A 23,181-nucleotide genomic window follows, 5' to 3' on the forward strand; every position below is an offset into this window, starting at 1 on the left:
CAAAGGAAGGGTAAAGGAAATTAGAAAATGAAATTGAGAATGGATTAATGGGGAATATGTCAAAGAGACTACAACCCAACCAAAGTGGAGATAAAAGCGAAAGGCCACAAATGGGTCTTCAATGCAGTGAGAATATCTCGCACCCGGAGGTGGGCCTCATCAGGTCTCTAAATAAAAATGTGTACTAGTTCAGTGAAAATGGACGTTATAATAAACTCCAAAACATATAAAAGACTGTTTGGTTGGGTTGGTTTAATGTATTTTGTTTTTCATTTTTGGTTTTAGGATATCCTGTTTTTTTTTTTTTTTTTGATTTCGCAAATTTTATATACACAGACATAGCAGAAGACATTTTCTAGATTTGATGGAACAAAAATAAATATTTCACTCTCAGTATTTAAATAACTTTAAAAATAAAAGTTGAGGTAAGACAACACTCCACAAGAGACCAAATTGCACTGAAATTAACAACTATTGGTCACTGTACTTGCATATCCTGTTGGAAATTTCAGAAAAAGTGATGAAAATTATAATGGCCTAGCTGTTCACATATGAAATAGCATCTAATGCCAACAGGTCTCACCAAATAATTAAAGAGCATCTGAAATGAAAATCTTTTGACATGCTTAAAGCACATACATTTTTGACATACAACAAGTATCATAAGTAAATTAACATATAGTAAAACTTCTGATTCAAGGGTTTTTGAAGGCGAAAACTTGATGAACTTCCATGTAACTTTTCCTTCTTGTTTTTGTAATCTTAATTGAAAATAAACTCATCACCATGAATCATCCTATAGGAATTGTTGCTTTATGAATCAACAAACTTTCCTACATTTAAGAAAAGAAAGCTACAGTTTTTGATGGTTTTTACTCCTCTTCAAATTTTCAATGCTATAAAAGATTTCATTCAAATTCAAAAAAATGCATTAAGACGGTTAATAATGACATTTCCTGATCGTTATAAAAAAAAAAACTTTACTTTTAGCAGAAAATTCTACTTGTCATACAAAAAGTAATTATACCAAATTGATTAATTCCCCCGTAAAAATAAAGGTTGAATGCCAATCTCCAGAAAAATATTAATTATAAAAAAGAAGATGTGGTGTGATTGTTGATGAGACAACTATTCACAAGTGACCAAAAAATGACACAGACATTTTCTACTTATAGGTCATCATATGGCCTTCAACAATGAGCAAAGCCTTTACACATAATCAGCTATTAGAGGCACCAGAATGACAAATGTAATACAATTCAAACAAGAAAACTAACATCCTAATTATTGTACAAAAAAAAATAAATAACAAAAAAATATATGTAACACAGCAACAAACAGCAAAGCATTCTTTCCTGAATCCCAAAAAACTTAATCATTAATTGATAAAATTGAGAAAAGAAATGAAACATTGTTAAAAAGATCACTTCGTTACATTTCCATCACTAATTCCCAAGAAACTAATAGCACAATTATAACATTCTGCAAAATTTTTGTCATTCTGTCACTCATTTAATATATTATGGCTGCAAAGGGGGGGGGAGTTTAAAAAAAAAGTCAAAACTTTTCATCATAGGAGTATACAAATGATTAACCTTCAATATCCAGATAGTATGGAAGAATAAGGATAGATGAATGGAAGGACATCTAGTGTTTTTTTGTCTACCGATGTTAAATTTATTCATGTCTTTTGAAGATTGTTTAAGATTTAGAGCTTGACATATTGTTTCTGTAGACAAATTTTCGTAATCTCAAAATATTTGAGTTTACCTCTATTTTTTTGTAGAGTTTCATGTTGTTGGGTTGCTGTTTCCTTAATGGTACCCAACATCTCTTCAAGTACTTCAATATTCAAACTTCTTTTCAAAATACTAAAATGTGTTTCAATCAGAGAGACATTACATAATAGTTGCAATTATTTGTCAAGTTCGTCAAGGATAACCAATGCAAAATATTATACGAATATTTGATTTTTGACCCCTTGTTTTCCCCATCCAAACCAGTAATGGTCAGTAGTAGGAATAACATGTATCAATGTTCTTTGAACTACTTAGAGCAACAAGTCGAAAATTAAGGAGGTGTTGTATGAATGCCAATGAGACAGCTCTCCATCAAGAGTTAAAATCACATGGATATAAGCAATTACAGGTTAACATATGTCCTTAGAGAAGGCATGTTTTAGTTTTACCTTACACAACAAAGTCTGTTTACCTTACGTAACATTTGTCCATTAACTACAGCAGACAATCAGTTTTGGCTGGACTGCCAAATGGCATGGTAATCGTGGTAATAGCAATAAGCACTATAAACTACATGTACAAGAAAGCACAACTTGACCAATTTACCTTAGATTAATGGGTCATTTTGCCAAAAAACAATAAACAAAGGCAAAAGAGCCCTTTTTTAAGGATTTCAGGGTTTGGTGTATAATTTTTCGGAATTCTATCATATCCATATGTGATGCGTAAAAAGACTCATTTTGATTTCTTTTTTTTAATTTGGATGAAAACTACTCATACCCCCTTGCCCCTTCTCCCTATGCCTCCTCCTCTCAATTAACCATGCTGTAAAAAATATAATCACAAATCATAAAATCTATAAACCATGTGCTAATGAGACCAACCACACTGAATTTGTTCATTTATGCCTTGATGATGTGACCAAAAGCTGCTTTCTATTACACACATGCAATCAATCTGTCAACTTGTTTATCAGTTATAAGTATAAAACAATTAGATGAAAGAGCATTGTCTTTGTTGAAACATAAGATACTGTTATGATGCAATTAAAACATGTGGGAAAGCTTGTTTTCCAGAATAATTACTTACAGGTGTGTTTCATTAAGACTTTCAAACTAAACTTGTTTTACCTGATGCTTGTCCATAGGAATATTTCAAAACAAACATGTCATAATAAACGATATGACACTCTTTACTGGACCGCAGGCAATGGAATCAATCATAGTAAAACAGTGGCGGATCCAGCCATTTTAAAAGGGGGGGGGGGTTCCCAACTCAGAGTAAAGGGGGGTTCCAGCTATATGCTCCCATTCAAATGCATTGATCGGCCAAAAAAAAAGGGGGGTTCCAACCCCCCGGAATCCCCCCCTGGATCCGCCACTGTAAAATATGTTTTATAAAAAACTCTCTGCATGGAATTTTTTAATTATTTTTTAAATTCAAAAATTTTACAAAACTGGATTATCTCCCTTTCTCAACAAAATCACATAATATATGATGTCAATAAATATGGAGCTTGCCCTGTTTACTAAGTTCCACAGAAAATTTTTGTTTCATTCCATTCAAATCATAAAGCATATCATAAATATCTAAATTTCACAGAAATAAGTCAACAGAAGGTGTCTTAGTCATATTGACTGGAAAGGTTTATGCTTATGCCATAATTAACTTATAAAATTAAGATACTTAAATGTCTCCCCCCTTTTTGCATGTTTCTTTTTTGACGCATATCAAGATTGAAATTTTCAATTGATACATCATCATGTAAATTGCACAATCATATAAATAAAGGGTCAATACCTTAACCAATCATTTACTAGCATAAACATGATTATTATAGTGAGCATCCTGCAATCCAAACAAATAAAGCACAGAGAAGAAAATACGTCGAGGAAAACGCACCAGAGAGAAAAACCGCACATTGGGACAATTCGTGCCAACAGGCCTTTAGTTTGAGAATTGAGGATGTTTGGTTTGGAAATAGGACCTAAAATTTCACCAAAATTTATGGAAAGAAAGTAAAACCAAAAGAATTTGATAAAAAATATGTAGAAAATATGTATAAAGTTATGAATAAATAAACAAAATATGACATCCCCCCTCCAAAAAAAGAATACAGACAAATGGTAGGTGCATGCCTTTAATAGATATGTTAGAGAAGAAATGGAGTCTGTTTTTCAATGAAACAAAACAGAAAATGTCTGTATAAATTAAAACAAGAGTGCACACGCTGAAATGTCTCGCCTTCTATACTAATCATTGATATTATGTTGATAGTCCTAAGTAAAAAGCTAAGCTTTATAACAACTGTACCATAAACTTAACATTAACCAAGATAACTAAACAAAGACCAATGAACCTTGAAAATGAGGTCAAGGTCAGATGAACCATGCCAGGCAGACATGTACAGCTAACAATGCTTCTATACAACATATATAGTTGACCTATTACTTATAGTTTAAGAAAAATAGACCAAAACACAAAAACTTAACACTGTGCAATGAACCGTGAAAATGAGGTCACGGTCAAATAAAACCTGCACGACTGACATAAAGATCATTAAATATTTCCATACACCAAATATAGTTGACCTATGGCATATAGTATTAGATAAAAAGACCAAAACTCAAAAACTTAACTTTGAACACTGAACCATGAAAATGAGGTCAAGGTCACATGACATCTGCCCGCTAGACATGTACACCTTACAATCATTCCATACAACAAATATAGTAGACCTATTGCATATAGTATGAGAACAACAGACCAAAACACAAAAACTTAACTATAACCACTGAACCATGAAAATGAGGTCAAGGTCAGATGACACCTGCCAGTTGGACATGTACACCTTACAGTCCTTCCATACACCAAATATACTAGCCCTATTGCTTATAGTATCTGAGATATGGACTTGACCACCAAAACTTAACCTTGTTCACTGATCCATGAAATGAGGTCGAGGTCAAGTGAAAACTGTCTGACAGACATTAGGACCTTGCAAGGTACGCACATATCAAATATAGTTATCCTATTACTTTTAATAAGAGAGAATTCAACATTACAAAAAATTTGAACTTTTTTTTCAAGTGGTCACTGAACCATGAAAATGAGGTCAAGGACATTGGACATGTGACTGACGGAAACTTCGTAACATGAGGCATCTATATACAAAGTATGAAGCATCCAGGTCTTCCACCTTCTAAAATATAAAGCTTTTAAGAAGTTAGCTAACGCCGCCGCCGTAGCCGCCGCCGTAGCCGCCGCCGCCGCCGGATCACTATCCCTATGTCGAGCTTTCTGCAACAAAAGTTGCAGGCTCGACAATAATACTTCTACCCTTCCCCCTTAAATATCATTACTAATTTTACGAAAGGATGTTTAACATAAACCACTTAATTGTTTTATAGTTCATTAAAAAATCTAATATAGAACATAATGATAAATATTCAAATATTCTTTAAACTGATTTTTTTTTGGAAATAAATCATAAGAGGAGAGGATTAAAACACACACACTTTTTACCGATCTTCAGAAAATCAAATCCCAATCAGAAGTCAGCCATATTTCTGTGTAGCACATGTTTCACATCTAAATAAAGAGTGTGCATCCATAGTAATAACAAAGTTCATCTGATACAGAGGATCACCAGGGGGTATTGTGTAATCACCAAGGCTTCATGTGGGGTGTAATGGTTCCATCACTACTGCTAATTAAAACATGATTTTTGTATCATGTCAAATAATCAACTTATATTGTCACATCCAATTCTCAAAATACATGAACATGAATGTACCTCTTATGCCAACACATTTGTTTTCAATTTTTGAAGGCATTTGGATTTTTTACAAACCATGTGAGGTTTTCAATGATTCAGAATAGTCTAAATTCTATTTATTTATTTGATTAAAGTTTTGTCTCAACTTGTTTTTGTTTCCCCTAGTGTAAACCAAGCTTATATCATATCTTTTTAATGATTTTATTTCATTTTAAATATATAACAATCAAATTACTAGACAATAATAAGTACAATTTAAATAATTGAAAAATCAAAAATTTAACCAAATATTTTAGATTAAAAATTATTATAGCAAGGTTTGGTTTTCCTATAAAAAAAATTGTATAACAAATCTTTTTGAATAAAAGACAACTTTACTTAACAAAAAGTTTTGACACAAATTAACAATATGTAAAGCTCTAAATTGTATGAGTAAAAAAAAATTGAAAAAATTAAACAGAAACTATCTACAATTCCACTAAATTTGGGATACATAACACTACAGGGAGATAACTCTGTAAAAATTAGCTAAAGTTTTAATAGCACTCTATGTTAGGAAATATTAAGCTTTTCCATGATTTTTTTTTCGATAAAATGCGTGGTTCAACTTTTTTAATATGTTTATATATTTGTCAAAGGGTCAAAGTAAATATTTTGATAAAATTCTATGAAAATTAAAAGAGCCAAAATAATAAAAGTCGAGGTGTTTGATTAAAAAAATTTAGATTTAAAAAAAAAAAAAAAGATTTTCCAAAACTTAACTAATTCACACAAATGTAGCCTTTACCTCTCCCCAACCACTAAAGGTCTTTCGGGGTTTAAATTGAGAAATCAAAAGAAAAAAGAAATATGAAATGTATTTATCATTATTAAATATTTGGGTATATGTTTCATAACTTGGCTAAAACATCTTTATCCCAGACATGCAATTATACAATTATTTACACAGAACAGATGTGAAATACATCACATACTAATTATAATGTAGATAAATCATATTTGACCTTATCTGACCTTGAGAAGTCTCATCAGACTAGAGGAGAGATTATATAACATGGAAAATACAACTGTAAATGCTTTAAAAATCTGATATCATGATTGCTACATTGTATTTGTGTTGGAACTTGCCAAATTACCAGTAATTGTAATTATAATGTAAGTCATTTTGTGCAAACATTAACAGATTAATCTATTAGGCTTTGTAAAGAAATTAACAATGTTTGTAGTAGCCAAGGATTTAAAAAAAATTTTTTTTATATAAAATTATAATGTGTTAACAGAGGCGGATTTAGGGGGGGCCCCCCCTTTTTGGGAAAAAATTTGGTTGCTTATATAGGGAATCATTGAAGCGTGACTTGAGCGGGCCCCCTCTTAGGTCAGTCAGTGGGCTCCCACTTATGTAAATTTCTGGATCCGCCACTGCTTAATTCTCTTTCTATTACTAGAAGCCTCCAAATATTAATTAAAAAGATGAAACCTCCTTATGCAGACCGTCTCCTGAAATGTCAAGGTCAGTTACGTCCAAAAGCTACTTCCATGAAGTCATGACAACATATAAACCTTTCTCTCAATGAGGAAAAATTTCCAAAGTGCTCTTATTTTTAATATTTTTTTCTTTTCTTTATAGTATTCTCTCCTATAAGAGTTGACAGTTGAGTTGTCAAACATAACTGTTCAGTATAGCATTGCATGTCAAACTTAGATTATTTAATCCTACTGCCTGCTTTAAAGGAACATAAGATGTCAAATTCAAGTTCACAGATTTGGATGAAATCAAATTTTAGTTGTCTTAAAACATATTGTTTCTTTAATTTTTTTTATACATTGTGGTAATTTGATTATACCTATCATTCTTATACCAAAAGCCAAATTTGTTTTACTTGAATTAATTCTCATGTTTGATTTATAACATACTAAAATGTAGATCCAAAAAGCTTAAAATAACAATTTATGATGCATGGACTGTATAATATGTATCAGCATCAGCATTTCATGTGTATTTGAGTCTATGTGCCATCTAATTAACCATCAAGGTGACCTCTGAAGACTGTTGATGGTCATATAAACTGATATAAACTTCAATATAGATTTAAATTGATAGCCAATAAGAGCATTATTATTTCTCTTGGTCTGTTTGATATCATATTATAGGTTAAAAATGTTTGTTAAGCATCAATTTTAATTCAAAGTCTTAGCTTGATACAAATGCCCTTTTAAAGAATTTGAACTTTCAAATTGATTCATTTGTCTGAGAAACAAAAATAAGCAGCAATACTTTAATTGCAATGAAGATAAAGTATTAAACAAATATTAATTAACATTTTCAGCCTACAAATAAAATTGTCTTCAAGAGTAAGATTTCTCACTAATTTGATAAGATTTAAAAAGTTTAAAACCAATATTTTAAAAACAGAACTACTTTGTTGGTGCAATACAATCTTTTAATGAATGTACCTAGTTTTGTTGAAAAAAGGTAGGGATAAATTTACATTACTTAAATGATCTTCAACACTTTAACTTAATAAAAAGAACAAAAGAAGATATAGAATATTTTGATAACTTATTTAATAGTTTTTGGTTTTGGTGTAAGGATTATAAATATATTTAATTTATCACCATGTATAAACAAGAGCTGTCTTGTAGAACTAGCGCCTAAAATTGAAAGAAGAAAATATGTTTTAAGACGACTGAAATTTGAGATGACAAGCAAGTCCACTAAAATAACAATTCAAACACAAATTTCTCTCCTATTAGTTTAATGTGAATCTTGAACTCAGTGTGGTACTTCTGACATCCTAAAAGTTAAACTGTTTTAAAAATTAAACCATAAACAAAGAAAAAGCAATGATATCTCCAAGTCACAGTAAGCATGGTTAGGACATCCCCATATATGATCAAATTTTACATGATCAAAAAACAGGGTAGATCATGACATTTGCTTTGTACGCAAAGCTCTTTCAAGTTGCAAAGGGAACAAAATGTGCAACAGGAAGGGAGATTCAACCACCCTTAACTTACCAAATGTAACAGTACATTAAAAAAAAGACTACTTATAAAAAGAAGATGTGGTAATGATTGCCAATGAGACAACTTTCACAAGAGACTAAATGACACAGAAATTAACAACTATAGGTCACCGACTCACTGTACAACCTTCAACAATGAGCAAAGCCTATACTGCATATAGTCAGCTATAAAACGCCCCAAATCACAAAGGTTAAGCACTTCAAATGAGAAAAAACTAACGTCCTTATCAATAAGCAAACAAGACTGCACACACTGAAATGTCTCGCCTTCTTTACTAATCATTGATATTATGTTGATACTCCTAAATATAAAGCTTTATTACGACTGTCACATAAACTTAACATGAATCATGAAAATGAGGTCAAGGTCAGTTGAACCATATGCCAGGCAGACATGTACAGCTAACAATGCTTCCATACAACAAACATGACAAATATAGTTGAGCCTATTGCTTATAGTTTAAGAAAATAGACCAAAACACAAAAACTTAACACTGAGCAATGAACCGTGAAAACCAGGTCAAGGTCAAATAAAACCTGCATGACTGACATATAGATCATAAAATATTTCAATACACCAAATATAGTTGACCGATGACATATAGTATTAGATAAAAAGACCAAAACTCAAAAACTTAACTTTGACCACTGAACCATGAAAATGAGGTCAAGGTCAGATGACATCTGCCCGCTAGACATGTACACCTTACAATCATTCCATACAACAAATATAGTAAACCTATTGCATAAAGTATGAGAAAAACAGACCAAAACACAAAAACTTAACTATAACCACTGAACCATGAAAATGAGGTCAAGGTCAGATGACATCTACCCGCTAGACATGTACACCTTACAATCATTCCATACAACAAATATAGTAAACCTATTGCATAAAGTATGAGAAAATTAGACCAAAACACAACCAGATGCTCCGCAGGGCGCAGCTATATACGACCGCAGAGGTTGAACCCTGAACAGTTGGGGCAAGTATGGACACAACATTTAAGCTGGATTCAGCTCTAAATTTGGATTGTGATTAAATAGTTGACACAGCATAGGTTTCTGACACAGAATGAATGTGGTCTAATGAACTTAAAATATTTTTTTTTTCCTTTGAGCAATTCACTATGCTGTTGAATATTAATCCTCTCAAAAAAATGTTTGAAGAAATTTTCTTTTTATTTATGAAATCTGAAATGAGAAAAATTTAACCCCCCCCCCCCCCCCCCCCCCCCCCATTTTTTTTTCACATCCCCCTTTCCCTTTTTCCAAAACTGATCTCAATTCAAATTCCTAATGGAGTTTGCAACAATAACTACTCATTTAAATACATCATAAAATATTAAAATGTAAAATAAAGTGCTTGTTATCACTGAATGGTAAAGATTGTTTTAATTTATCAGTTGGTAGTAAAAGTGAATATACATTGTATATTGTATAAAACAATGATTTAAGTTGATTCAACTACTATTCTGGACAAAGAAAGATAACTCCAATCAATTGAAAATTTCTTGCTATTGCACAATATTGTGCAATTAGATATTTCTTGCTATTGCGCAATACTGTGCAATTGAAAATATTTGCTATTGCACAATACTGTGCAATTGAAGATTTCTTGCTATTGCGCAATACTGTGCAATTGAAAATTGCTTGCTATAAATTGCACAATACTGTGCAATTGAAGATTTCTTGCTATTGCTGAATACTGTGCAATTGAAAATTTCTTGCTATTGCACAATACTTAATATAATAATTTTGGATCCTGATTTGAACCAACTTGAAAACTGGGCCCATAATCAAAAATCTAAGTATATGTTTAGATTCAGCATATCAAAAAAGCCCAAGAATTCAATTTTTGTTAAAATCAAACTTAGTTTAATTTTGGACCCTTTGGACTTTAATGTAGACCAATTTGAAAACGGGACCAAGAATTAAGAATCTACATACACAGTTAGATTTGGCATATCAAAGAACCCCAATTATTCAATTTTTGATGAAATCAAACAAAGTTTAATTTTGGACCCCGATTTGGACCAACTTGAAAACTGGGCCAATAATCAAAAATCTAAGTATATTTTTAGATTCAGCATATCAAAGAAGCCCAAGGATTCAATTTTTGTTAAAATCAAACTAAGTTTAATTTTGGACCCTTTGGACCTTAATGTAGATCAATTTGAAAACAGGACCAAAAATTAAGAATCTACATACACAGTTAGATTCGGTATATCAAAGAACCCCAATTATTCAATTTTTGATGAAATCAAACAAAGTTCAATTTTGGACCCTTTGGGGCCCTTATTCCTAAACTGTTGGGACCAAACCTCCAAAAATGAAACCCAACCTTCCTTTTATGGTCATAAACCTTGTGTTTAAATTTCATAGATTTCTATTTACTTATACTAAAGTTATGGTGCGAAAACCAAGAATAATGCTTATTTGGGCCCCTTTTTGGCCCCTAATTCCTAAACTGTTGGGACCAAAACTCCCAAAATCAATCCCAACCTTCCTTTTGTGTTCATAAAACTTGTGTTTAAATTTCATTGATTTCTATTTACTTATACTAAAGTTATTGTACGAAAACCAAGAATAAAGCTTATTTGGGCCCTTTTTTGGCCCCTAATTCCTAAACTGTTGGAACCAAAACTCCCAAAATCAATCCCAACCTTCATTTTGTGGTCATAAACCTTGTGTCAAAATTTCATAGATTTCAATTTACTTAAACTAAAGTTATAGTGCGAAAACCAAGAAAATGCTTATTTGGGCCCTTTTTGGCCCCTAATTCCTAAAATGTTGGAACCAAAACTCCCAAAATCAATCCCAACCTTCCTTTTGTGGTAATAAACCTTGTGTTAAAATTTCATAGATTTCTATTCACTTTTACAAAAGTTAGAGTGCGAAAACTAAAAGTATTCGGACGACGACGACGACGACGACGACGACGACAACGACGCAGGACAACGACAACGACGCAGGACGACGACGCCAACGTGATAGCAATATACGACGAAAAATAAAAATTTTTGCGGTCGTATAAAAACTTAACTATAACCACTGAACCATGAAAATGAGGTCAAGGTCAGATGACACCTGCCAGTTGGACATGTACACCTTACAGTCCTTCCATACACGGAATATACTAGACCTATTGCTTATAGTATCTGAGATATGGACTTGACCACCAAAACTTAACCTTGTTCACTGATCCATGAAATGAGGTCGAGGTCAAGTGAAAACTGTCTGACGGGCATGAGGACCTTGCAAGGTACGCACATACAAAATATAGTTATCCTATTACTTACAGTAAGAGAGAATTTAACATTACAAAAAATCTGAACTTTTTTTTCAAGTGGTCACTGAACCATGAAAATGAGGTCAAGGACAATGGACATGTGACTGACGGAAACTTCGTAACATGAGGCATCTATATACAAAATATAAAGCATCCAGGTGTTCCACCTTCTAAAATATATAGCTTTTAAGAAGTGAGCTAACACCGCCGCCGCCGTAGCCGCCGCCGCCGGATTACTATCCCTATGTCGAGCTTTCTGCAACAAAAGTTGCAGGCTCGACAAAAAACCAAACAACATGTAACAAGCAATAAATGACAACTACTGAAATTCAGACTCCTGACTTGTGACAGCAACATACAGAATGTGGCAGGGTTGTGTGTTTATATATAATTAATGCACCAAGAGAAACATAAAGAAAGGGTAACTTGCATTTAAATACTTATGAAATAATAATATTTCTTCCTAGGCCTGTCATCAACAGAATTGTAGATTATGTTTTCAAGGTAAAATGGTATAAGGAAACTGGAGCAATTTTGGGATGCTACTAAATATGCAGAACCCCAACGAAAAAATAATTTAAATTGCATGAGGACAAAATATGAGGGTAGAATAACTGGATGTAAAATTAGATAGAAAATATGAGGGCAGAATAACTGGATGTGAAATAAGATAGAAAATATTTGTAATAAACACTGGAGCAACTTGGGATGCTTCTGAACCACCATGAAAAACATACAAGATATTCTTACTTCCTGTCAATGACAGAATTACAGATTATGTTTTCACGGCAACATTGTGTAAGAAAACTGGAGCAATTTTGGATGCATCTGAACATGCTGAACCACCATGAAAAAAATACAATTATATTCTTCCTGTAATTATATGAAAGAATTGCAGATTGTTTTTCCTAGATAAAATGGTGTAAGAAAACTGGAGCAATTTTGGAAGCTTCAGAACCACCATGAAAAAAATACAAGATAATATTTCTTTCTGTCATAAAACAATGTCAATATGTTGGGTATGTTAATATAATTATCACGACAAAGGGATAACTTACCATGCTGATATCTAATTATCTGTATATGTCTCATCTTGTGTGTTAATAACATGAGGAGAAATAAACGAGGGTAGAATAACTGGAAGAGAATTTAGATCAGAAAATTTGTAACCAAAACTTTTATTTCCTCTCCCCCATAAAAAAGAGACAATATAAAAATGTGTAAAATTATCATCATTTAGGAGCAATAACTTTTGTTATGGAATGGAATAACCATTTTCACTGTTGTAGATCTTTTTCTCTTTATACATATCTATCTAAGTTTCCAGCATAATAAGAAAACATGCATCAAATTGGTATATACAATTGATATGTCTTTTCTCAATTTTGTAAAGTTATGGTACACGGACAGATTAAAGCTTTTAAGGTGGTACCTAACACTACAGAGAGATAACTCTATAAAAATCAGATAAACGTTTTAATTACGTTGTGTTGTTAAGGGAATATTAAGCTTCTCAATGATCAAAATTAGTGTTTCTCAAACTGCTATGTAACCAGTGTATTTTTTCTGATAAATTGGTTGGTTCAAATTTTTTGAATTTTTTGATTTTTGTCAAAGGGTCAAAGTAAATACTTGGTCAACATTTTATGGAAATTAAACGAGTCAAATTAATTTTAGTGAAGGTGTTGGGTAATCAAAAAGAAAATCAAAGAAATGAGTCATCTATGCAGAGTATCACACTTTTTTATTTTGAGTACCCTCTCGAGTAAAAAATGGTGATGATAAAATTCAAACAAATAATTGCACTTTTATATTACTCAAATATTTTACTGTCAAAATAATTTACCTGGTTAATAAACTAATTCCAATGCTTTTTTATTTTGAGTACCCTCTCCAGTTAAAATTGTTGATGGTATTTAAATTATAAAAATAATTGCACTTATTTAAATTCAAGGTCAAATATCTTGCTGTCAAAATAATTTACCTGGTTAATAAACTAATTCCAATGCTGAATATACATATCAAAAGGATGCAAGAACTGGATAGAAATAGCCCTGCATCAAACATACACACAAGATGTTATGGACAAATGTCATATCATTAACAGATGTTTAGGTGTTAACTGACCATAGTTATACTGATAATCTCTAATTAATCCTGATTAATAAGTCAAGGTCGGGACTGTAAGTCTATTGTTATGTTGATCTTTGGTGTAACATTAGTGGTCAGATGAAGATGAGCATGTTCTTTGCAAATAACTGAGCGAATGCCAAAAATTGCTATATCAGCAAATATCAAACAATTGCTAAAAATAATAGAGTACTCTTGTTATTATCAGTTTGATTTTTACAGATATGTATACAGAGTGCCAAAAGTAAAGCAGCAGTCGTAGCCCCTGTGGACACTTTTATGAAAACAATACAACTTTTTCCTTTTTCTTGGCATTCCTTAATTGAACACTGCTTATAATTTTTTATATACATTTTTCAAAATGGTTCACATCAACTTTATTTGCAGTTCCAATTTTTTAAGTACCCACAAAGTGATGGAAATCAAAACTCACAGGTTTTTATGCAAATTTGATCAAATGGAAACAGAAAAATAATGATTTTACAATATTTGATATAGTGGTTCATTTTTGTTGAAATTTCCCATCCGATTGGCAAATGAAGCATAAAGAAGTTATTGTCCGATAAAACCTGCTCAACAGAAATTTAAACCTTACAAAAGCACGATACATACACAAAATATAAAGCTGATCCATTAGTACAGTATTTGCATAACAGACCAAAATACAGAAAATTAATATTGACCAATGAACCATGAAAAAGAGGTCAAAGTCAGATGAAACCTGCAATTCAGATAGTACACATAACAATCATTCCATACACCAAATAAAGTTGACCCATTGCTTATAGTGTGCGAGATACAGCCTCGACCTCAAAAACTTATGTCCATTAAATGAAGTTGACTGGACAGTTTAACCCTGTCTAATCTGTGACCTATAATTGTTAATTTCTGTGTCATTTGGTCTTTTGTGCAGAGTAAATGTCTCATTGGCAATCATACCACATCTTATTTTATCGGTAATTCGTATATTTTCCTTTTGATCTTACTGCCTAATATTTTGAGTATCAACGTACTGGCTGTATCACTGAAAATATTAGGCAATACATTGTGTGACGTCATAATAACCGACAAACAGAATAATAGGTAGTTTCGTTTTTGATACTGACTATATCATGTGGAATATCTGAACTCGCCCTAACGGGCTCGTCTAGATATTCCACATGATATAGTCTGTGAGTATCAAAAACGAAACTACCTATTATTCTATATATCTTTATGTGTAGACTTTTTTGTAAAGATCCGATATACCAGTACCAAATATAGTTATCTTACTGTAAATTCAGAAATTATTGCGAGGTTTTTATTATTGCGAATAATACGACTGAGTTGTAAACGCAATAATTAAAACTCGCATTTTGTAATATTTTAACTGAATTAAGCATGACTTTTCTCAAAATCGTAAAAATTAGAATCGCATTCAAGTGTAAAATGAGAAAATCGCAATAATAAATGCACGCAATAATTTCTGAATTTACAGTATTACTCATAATATATGTAATGAAATAAATTTTTTGTATTGTCTTTTTTATGTAATTTTGTCTGATATGAAGTGCATAGAATGTTTATGGATGTTTTGTTTCCTGCTCTGCATTCTAAATTTTATTGTGAGCTAATACGTATACACTATTAAGTTTCAAGTTTCAAATTACAAGTTTCAGATTTAAATATCAAAAGTCTGTTGAAAGATTGAATACAGTAAAATATTGAAAGCAGATGTGGTATGATTGCCAATGAGACAACTGTATAACCAAATCAAATAATGTGATGCAACTTATAGATCACCATACCCGTAGCCAGGGGGGTTCAGGGATTCAGACCCCTCCCCCCTTGAAAACAAATAAGCACTGTTAAAGTCAACATTTTGTTCGAATTCAGAATGTTAAAGTCGAGTTTGTGAGTCCAAATACCCCCTTGGAAATTCCTGGCTATGGGCCTGATCACCATAAGACTTCCACTATGAGCAAAACCCATACTGTCTAGTCTAACAGCTACATTGCTAAAAGGCAATGTCACCATGAACAAATGTCAAATAATTCAAACATGAAAAACAACAGCCTGGTCCATCCTAAAACAATTAACCAGAAACAAATATGACAGAAATTAAAGAAATGTTACCATTGAATTACAGGCTCCTGACTCTAGTATACACCCATAAAGAATGTCACATGTTTTGCCATTCAATAGAAAGCCACATAATCCATGTGGCAGAACTCCACTGAATTTATTTTGTAATTAAACCCTTTAAGGTCATCCAGAATTTAGCCTGTCAAGGTCATCCAGAATTTAGCCTGTCAAGGTCATTCTTTTACATGGTATTTAACTACTGCAGCATCGTTATTAAATGATGAATTGGGTCCAAGCAGCACATTCAATATGGAAAATCTACACAATGAGCAAACCACCAAATATAAAGTGAAAATGATGAAATAGTATACTAAATTCTTGTTTTGAAGTATGCTAAATCATGATACTTTCATAAAACTAACATTTAATATCTAAATGATATTGACTTCATAAGCAAATCTCTTGTATCATAAATATATTCTATATATAAGTAAGTAGATGTGGTATGATTGCCAATGAGACAACTATCCAACAGAGTCGAAGGATGATGACATATATAGTCATATTTGTTTTTCGTTCATTTTTTTACATAAATAAGGCCGTTATTTTTTGCGTTTGAATTGTTTTACATTGTCTTATGGGGGCCTATTATAGCTGACTATGCGGTATGGGCTTTGTTCATTGTTAGATGTACGGTGACCTATAGTTGTTAATGTCTGTGTCATTTTGGTCTTTTGTGGATAGTTGACTAATTGGCAATCATACCACATCTTCTTTTTTATATAGGGCACTGTACAGCCTTCAACATTGATTTACCGTAGGTATGGCTTGTACTAAACCTGCTCCTTAATTGTCAAACATGGCTAATATCTGATTTTTTTAAAAATTTCTTATTCCATTTGTTTCTTTATCAATGTACAAATTCAACGTATTGTAATGTCCTCTATACTTCCAGAAAGTGCAAAAATTTGTGCCCCCATGCAGGCCCTTTATTATTATTCTTTGGTATGAATTTTGCTCTTTGTTGAAGGCCATAAAGTGTGAATCATATTTGTGAAAATCCTTGTCCCTGGTAGATAGTTATCTCTTTGAAAAAATTCCCATACAAATGCACATCAAATACAGGAATTGATGACAGTAACTTCCCTTACAAATAGCAAGATTTTATGATTCCATAACTCATCAACTCACTTACAGATTATACCCTACAACTGTAAATGCTTATTGTAGATTTTTTACTCAAACTTTATAATAAAAATAACAGTTGACACAATAAACATCGCTCCTTATTCCTCAACTCAAAACTATTGCAATTTTCAAATAAAACCTGTAGGATGTATATATACTTTAAAACAATTGTAACCTCAAATATAACACATCTGAGATACAGACAGCAAACAGTTTAGACATTTTAATTTTCTAGCAGGATTTTCTTAGTAAAGAAAATTAATAAATGTTTTTTTTCTTCTCATTTTTGAAGGCTGTACCGTGACGTAAAATTGCTAAAATTCACGTCACTGCGTAAAAAAAACCTCTGGTGAACAGATGACTCAATGGCAATCAAATGACATCCCATCTTTATGAAAGTATTCATTTTATGGTCCTTTCAGGGGTTTACTGGAATGAACAATCTGTTTCATAAACTATGCTAGGTTGTGTCTTGAACAAAGAATGTAAAACCTCAGAAACAACCATTTGTCTTAAATCCAAAATGGCAATATCTTCCATCTCAGTTATGGAATATCCATATAGGTGTGTAAATTGTAGTTAAAAGGAAAAATGTTCGACAGATTTTCATATTAATATTAAACAATAGAATATAATAAACAGAATTTCATGTGTTGGGTTTAGTGAAAAGTATAGAAAATGTAAACAAATGTTACAAATTAATAAAGAACTACTTAAAACATAACCAACAAAAAGTGCTGTCAAGGTCTTTCGTAAGCTTAAAGAAGAGAACATTATTATATTAATTCAAATGTACAAATATGATGAAATGATAGAAGAATGAAGGAAGAAGGCAACATTTAACCATTATCTACAACTTTTACAGGGGCAAAGAAGGGGAGAACACAATCATCAGCTTAAAAAGTAGGATTTCTTTTTGATTTACTTTAATTTATTAAACATAATCTAACATTTGTTTGATACTGTGAACAAAATTTACATAAATTATCTCCCCTTGATCAACTCAATTGCTAAATTATCTCCCCTTGATGAACCTAAATTGCTAAATTTATCACCCATAATTATACACTTTGCTAAATATACCTAACTTGGTAATTTCATTCATAATTTATCCTTCTTAAATTAAATAAAGAATAGTAATAAAAGATATATGTAATGATGAAAAAAACATAATTATGAAGACAAAAACATCTTGAGAAAAATCAGAAAAAATATAAGATTATTATTCAGAAATTAATTAATTCATTTGCAAGACTTTTAAACTTCATTATTTACTACAAATCATATTAAAATTGAGAATGGAAATATTAGTTAATGATGTATTTTTTAAAATTAATTCAAGGGGTACACTAGAGGGAAAGTGTGGTAAATATATAGTTAATTTAAAATTATGAGAAAACAGGTAATATTTCAGAAAACTTTGGAAATATGAAGTTTTAAAAACTGAGGAATAAGTTAGAAATATTCAGTATTAGGATTGATCATTATTGTTAGGCTATGAGAAATTGTAATTTATTTCATTAAAAAAATCATGCTCATATGAAAAATGAGGAAATTGAAAATGTGAGAAAAGGAAGAAAAGAATTACATGCGTCCTGCAATTCTTGCATCATTTCATTATGCTTGTAAAAGTCAGTCATAAACAGAAACTTGTCATGTATTAAACAACTTAATAGGTATCCAACTCATTGCATATGGCTATTTCAAAGTTGATATACAGAGTCATTTCCCCTTCTCAATTTTTATTACTTTCTGCTTTGAAATAGTCATACTTTCAATTGAAGAAAATCACTTTCCTGCATAATAAAGATTGGAGAAATATTTCAAAGGAGAGGACATCTGTATTGTAAAAAGCGTCCTAAAGGCCAAAATGATTTTACCTTTTTTAAATATACTTGTTCCCTATTTAATTTTTTTTGTCTGTTTCTATCCAAAATAATTTTGTCTTCTTTATCTGAAAAGGCATAAGAGTTAAATAGATTTGCAAATTTGATTTCAATTAATTTTGGGTAACTGCCTTTTTTTTATTAGAAAGACTGGAATCACTATTTCGAAACTCTACACTTAAAAAAAAGTGAGATTCAACATATTAGACATAAACAAAATTTCAGAAGGTGGTCCTTTCTTTGTTGGGAATGGAAGATAGATCGGAGACATTATCAGGAAAGTGATTTTCTATAGCATGTTAGCTTAAATATATTCAAGCTTATTTTAAATCAAATTGTCAACACTCCATTTAATGTTATAAACTCTTTCTATGATTTAGAATTTATTTTTCCAGATCTAAAAAATCTAATACTGAATAAAAATAAGCTTGAATACAAAGAGTAAAGAAATTATTTTTTTTAACTTAGAAGCCATTGAAACAGGAATTCATGATCGAACAAATGTTTTACCATTTAAGTCTGCCAGCAGTTGTAAATAAACACCTGAAAGATGGAGATATATATTAAAACATTAAGAAAACAACAAGTGGGGTTCAACTTTTATTGCAAACAAAACTATAATTGTATAATTGCAAACAATTCTATTTTGTACTGTATTTATCACACACGAAACATATTGCGCTATTCTCGGTATACTTCATTGCAAACAATTCTATATTGTACTGAATTTAACAAACACGAAACATATTGCACTTTTCCCAGACTAATTGCAAACAAAACTATACTGCATCGCACATATTGCAAAATTAAACTAGAACTGCATTAACTTATTGCAAACAAAACTATTATTACACTGATTCTTTTGCAAACTAGATTTGTCTATTTATAAGATATATGAAAATCATTGCATTCCAAATACTTAATTGCATAGTAAGAAGTTAAGTACAGACATTTTCAACAAACATTTATATAGGATAAAAATAACAAGTAAAAATAACAGGATAGATAAAAAGCACCATTTTTTAATATAATATTAGTATCACAGAGTTTAAGTTCATTCTCGTGCAAAAGGTAATTATTTAACAAAAAATTAATAAATCACTTTTTTTTAACAACATTTTACTCATACTCATAAATTTTTATGCATAGTTTTCTTTGCATCATCATTTATCAAATTTAAACATAATCACAGTATTTAGTATAACATTGCCATGCTTCCAAATATCTTTTCCTATAACAAAAATCACCTTTCTTGCTTTTTTCCAATTAGTATTTTTTTTTTCGATCATCATCAAATTCTTCTTGAATTCAGCATTTATCTGTATATCCTTGTTGCTTAATTCACACAGTTGGCTAAATATGTATTCATAACAGTCAAAAGATTTCAGAATTAACATGGTTTGATGTTTTATCACAGAAACTTAGTATAACTACTTATAAACATCCATTTACAACTTTTATTAATTTTAAAATCTACTCATCACTTCTCTACAGCAAAACCTTATAAAAACTTGTTCAATTACTTATTCATTACAAAATACATTATTAATAATTTGAAAAACATCACCTCTTTTCCAAAACATTTTCTTGAATAAGCAAATTACGAAAGTCTATAATTATCTTTTTTTTTCTACTTAATGCCAATTAACTACTTTTTACAAAAAAGTATTTTTGATGTAAGCAATCAAAATTAAGCCATAAATTCCTCCTAGTCAAAAGGTTCCAAAATTCTATATTAAAGGTTTTACTGTAGTTCAAGAAACAAATCAGGATAATAAGAAGACTAACAAAGAAAAGTAAGACCTGAGCAAAATTATAAAAAAAATATGGAGAAATAAATAAATCTATTCATAAATAATAATCTGTACACTACAAAATTATATAAATTTGGTTAAAAAACTTAAAATATACAAGGACTCGAAAACAGCAAAGCAGTTGAACATTTTAAGACAGTGCTTTTTATTCAAGCATGATAAAAGTATGATATTACACATTTCTGTAAGGTTACATTACATATTTCTATATGGTAAGAAAACATATAACTTGAAGGCATTAAACTGAAAAACAGAAACTTTATCAGCTCTTAATCAAATCAAAATAATTTTACAAATTTTAATTCCAAAAGTTTCTGTACATATTTTTTGACTTTTTGGGGCCTGGAAGTCCTTACTCAGACTGAAAGTGTCTTAAAGTCAAAATAAAATGAAATTTCATGGTCAAATATATTTCTTTTATTGTCAAATTTCCAAAAGTATTTAATAGAACAGATAAAAATACACAAAATGCATATAGATAATTGCATTGGAATTACAGTTTCCACCTATTTCAATGATACAACACACACTTTAAACAATCACAAACAGGATGGAATATACACGTAGGACACATTATTAACAAAATACACATAAATATACACACCAAAAAAATTAAATAAATACAAAATCACATGACACTCGGAAGAAATATACATTATAAATCCAAACCATCTACATTACAAACACTTTTTAATGACCTCTGTATCACAACATTCCTGACAAAACTGTTCTATTGAAATATACATGCTTCTTAAGTGATGGGACTTCAACCATTTTAAAACATTAACAACCCTCAGAAGCAATTTTTAAACAGAAATGATATTTGTGTAAAATTTCATGAAGAACACCCTTTCAAACAACTATCAGGTTTTTTAAAATCTGACACCATGTTACCAAACGCAAGTTATCATTATGTAAAAATTTGCACCCAAATGGTTTTAACCTCAAATATGTAAAATTTCTTAAAAAAAATAATTGAAAATGGGCCACTTTTTGCTCATGTCATGACAAAACAATCCTTTAAATAAATACATTTGCTGTTAACAACAAAATGTTGATTTTGAATTATCTCCCCTTATGAGATTATTGACCATTTTTCAAAAACAAAAGTAACAAAACATGAAAAAAACAGTACAGACACATAAAAAGTATGATAAATATAACTTGTATAATATAACAGCACCAACTTTGCATAACATTTTATATCACAGCACCAACAGCATAAGTGTATTTTACATGTATATATACATTTGTCATCAAAGTACTAAATAAATTTTGCCGACCATGCAAGGGCTTTATAGCCAGTGAAGGTCGTTAAAAACTTCCATTTGTTAAATAAATAAATGCCACTGATTTCAAATCTATAGATTTTCCAGTAAGTCCAGATATTCAGTTCTTCAGTAAAATAATTGTTCTTTCTACTAAATAAAGTTCAATTAGAAAAATGATTGATTCTACAAATTTCAATTTCTATTTTTTCAGTTTGAATGATATTTATTGAATGTGTCTAATATTTGAACTAACTTAAGTAAAAGAAAAATAGAATGAAAAGAATGAAAACTGATGATCGTATCATATGCTATCATAAGCTGTATAAAACTTTAAAGCTAGTAAAAAAAAGGCATTGAAAATATTCTCTACATCTTTTGTACATTGTGATAACATTTAACAAATGATTTTTTTTTGTTGTGTTCCAGGTGATAGTTATTTTGCAATATGATAGTTATAATATTTATGAATTTGATCTTTCTTCTTCATATTCATCTACATCATAGTAATTTTTTATGGGTAATATAATATACACAATCCTTTTCAAGTACAAGTTTGTACCTTTGATTGTCCATATATTTCACCAACTTTTATCATTTCTAAATGATTTATAAATAAATATATAATTATCACTTTCAAATATTATCAGTCTAGTTAATCGATCAAGCAATATGTTTTTTGAATCTGTCCACAGTTGCTCTAATCCATGCTGGGGTTCCCTTTTGCAAAACATCTGAGGGTTTCCGAATGACATCAGCTGACCCAACACTTGAGATAGACGAAGTCCTGTGTCTAAAGCCAGGAACCATTGGATTTCTGCTTGACCCAGCACTACTAACAGACGACGTTCTCATTCTGATTGGCATATTTTGTCCTGTACCAACACTACTGCCGATAGAAGATGTTCTATCCCGTACAATAAAGTAAGTTTCTGACGGAGCAGGACTAGATGCTTTGGATCGTGCAGGGGAGGAAAATCTAGCAGGGGTAGCCCT

General features: G+C 30.9%; 1 protein-coding gene across 7 annotated transcripts in view; it reads right to left on the minus strand.

Moving 5' to 3' along the window:
- LOC143059765 (twitchin-like) overlaps positions 1-23,181 on the minus strand; it is an 83,108-nt gene that overhangs the window by 38,285 nt on the left and 21,642 nt on the right. For 6 of the 7 annotated variants that reach the window (XM_076233329.1, XM_076233324.1, XM_076233326.1 and 3 more), the window contains one exon: positions 19,614-19,646. The exons of the other annotated variant lie outside the window; for it this stretch is intronic. In XM_076233329.1, coding sequence (XP_076089444.1) covers positions 19,614-19,646 — 33 coding nt within the window. The remainder of the gene's footprint in view (positions 1-19,613; positions 19,647-23,181) is intronic. 7 annotated transcript variants of the gene reach the window in all.

The sequence above is a fragment of the Mytilus galloprovincialis genome, chromosome 14 (genome assembly GCF_965363235.1).
Source record: "Mytilus galloprovincialis chromosome 14, xbMytGall1.hap1.1, whole genome shotgun sequence".
NCBI lineage: Eukaryota > Metazoa > Mollusca > Bivalvia > Mytilida > Mytilidae > Mytilus > Mytilus galloprovincialis.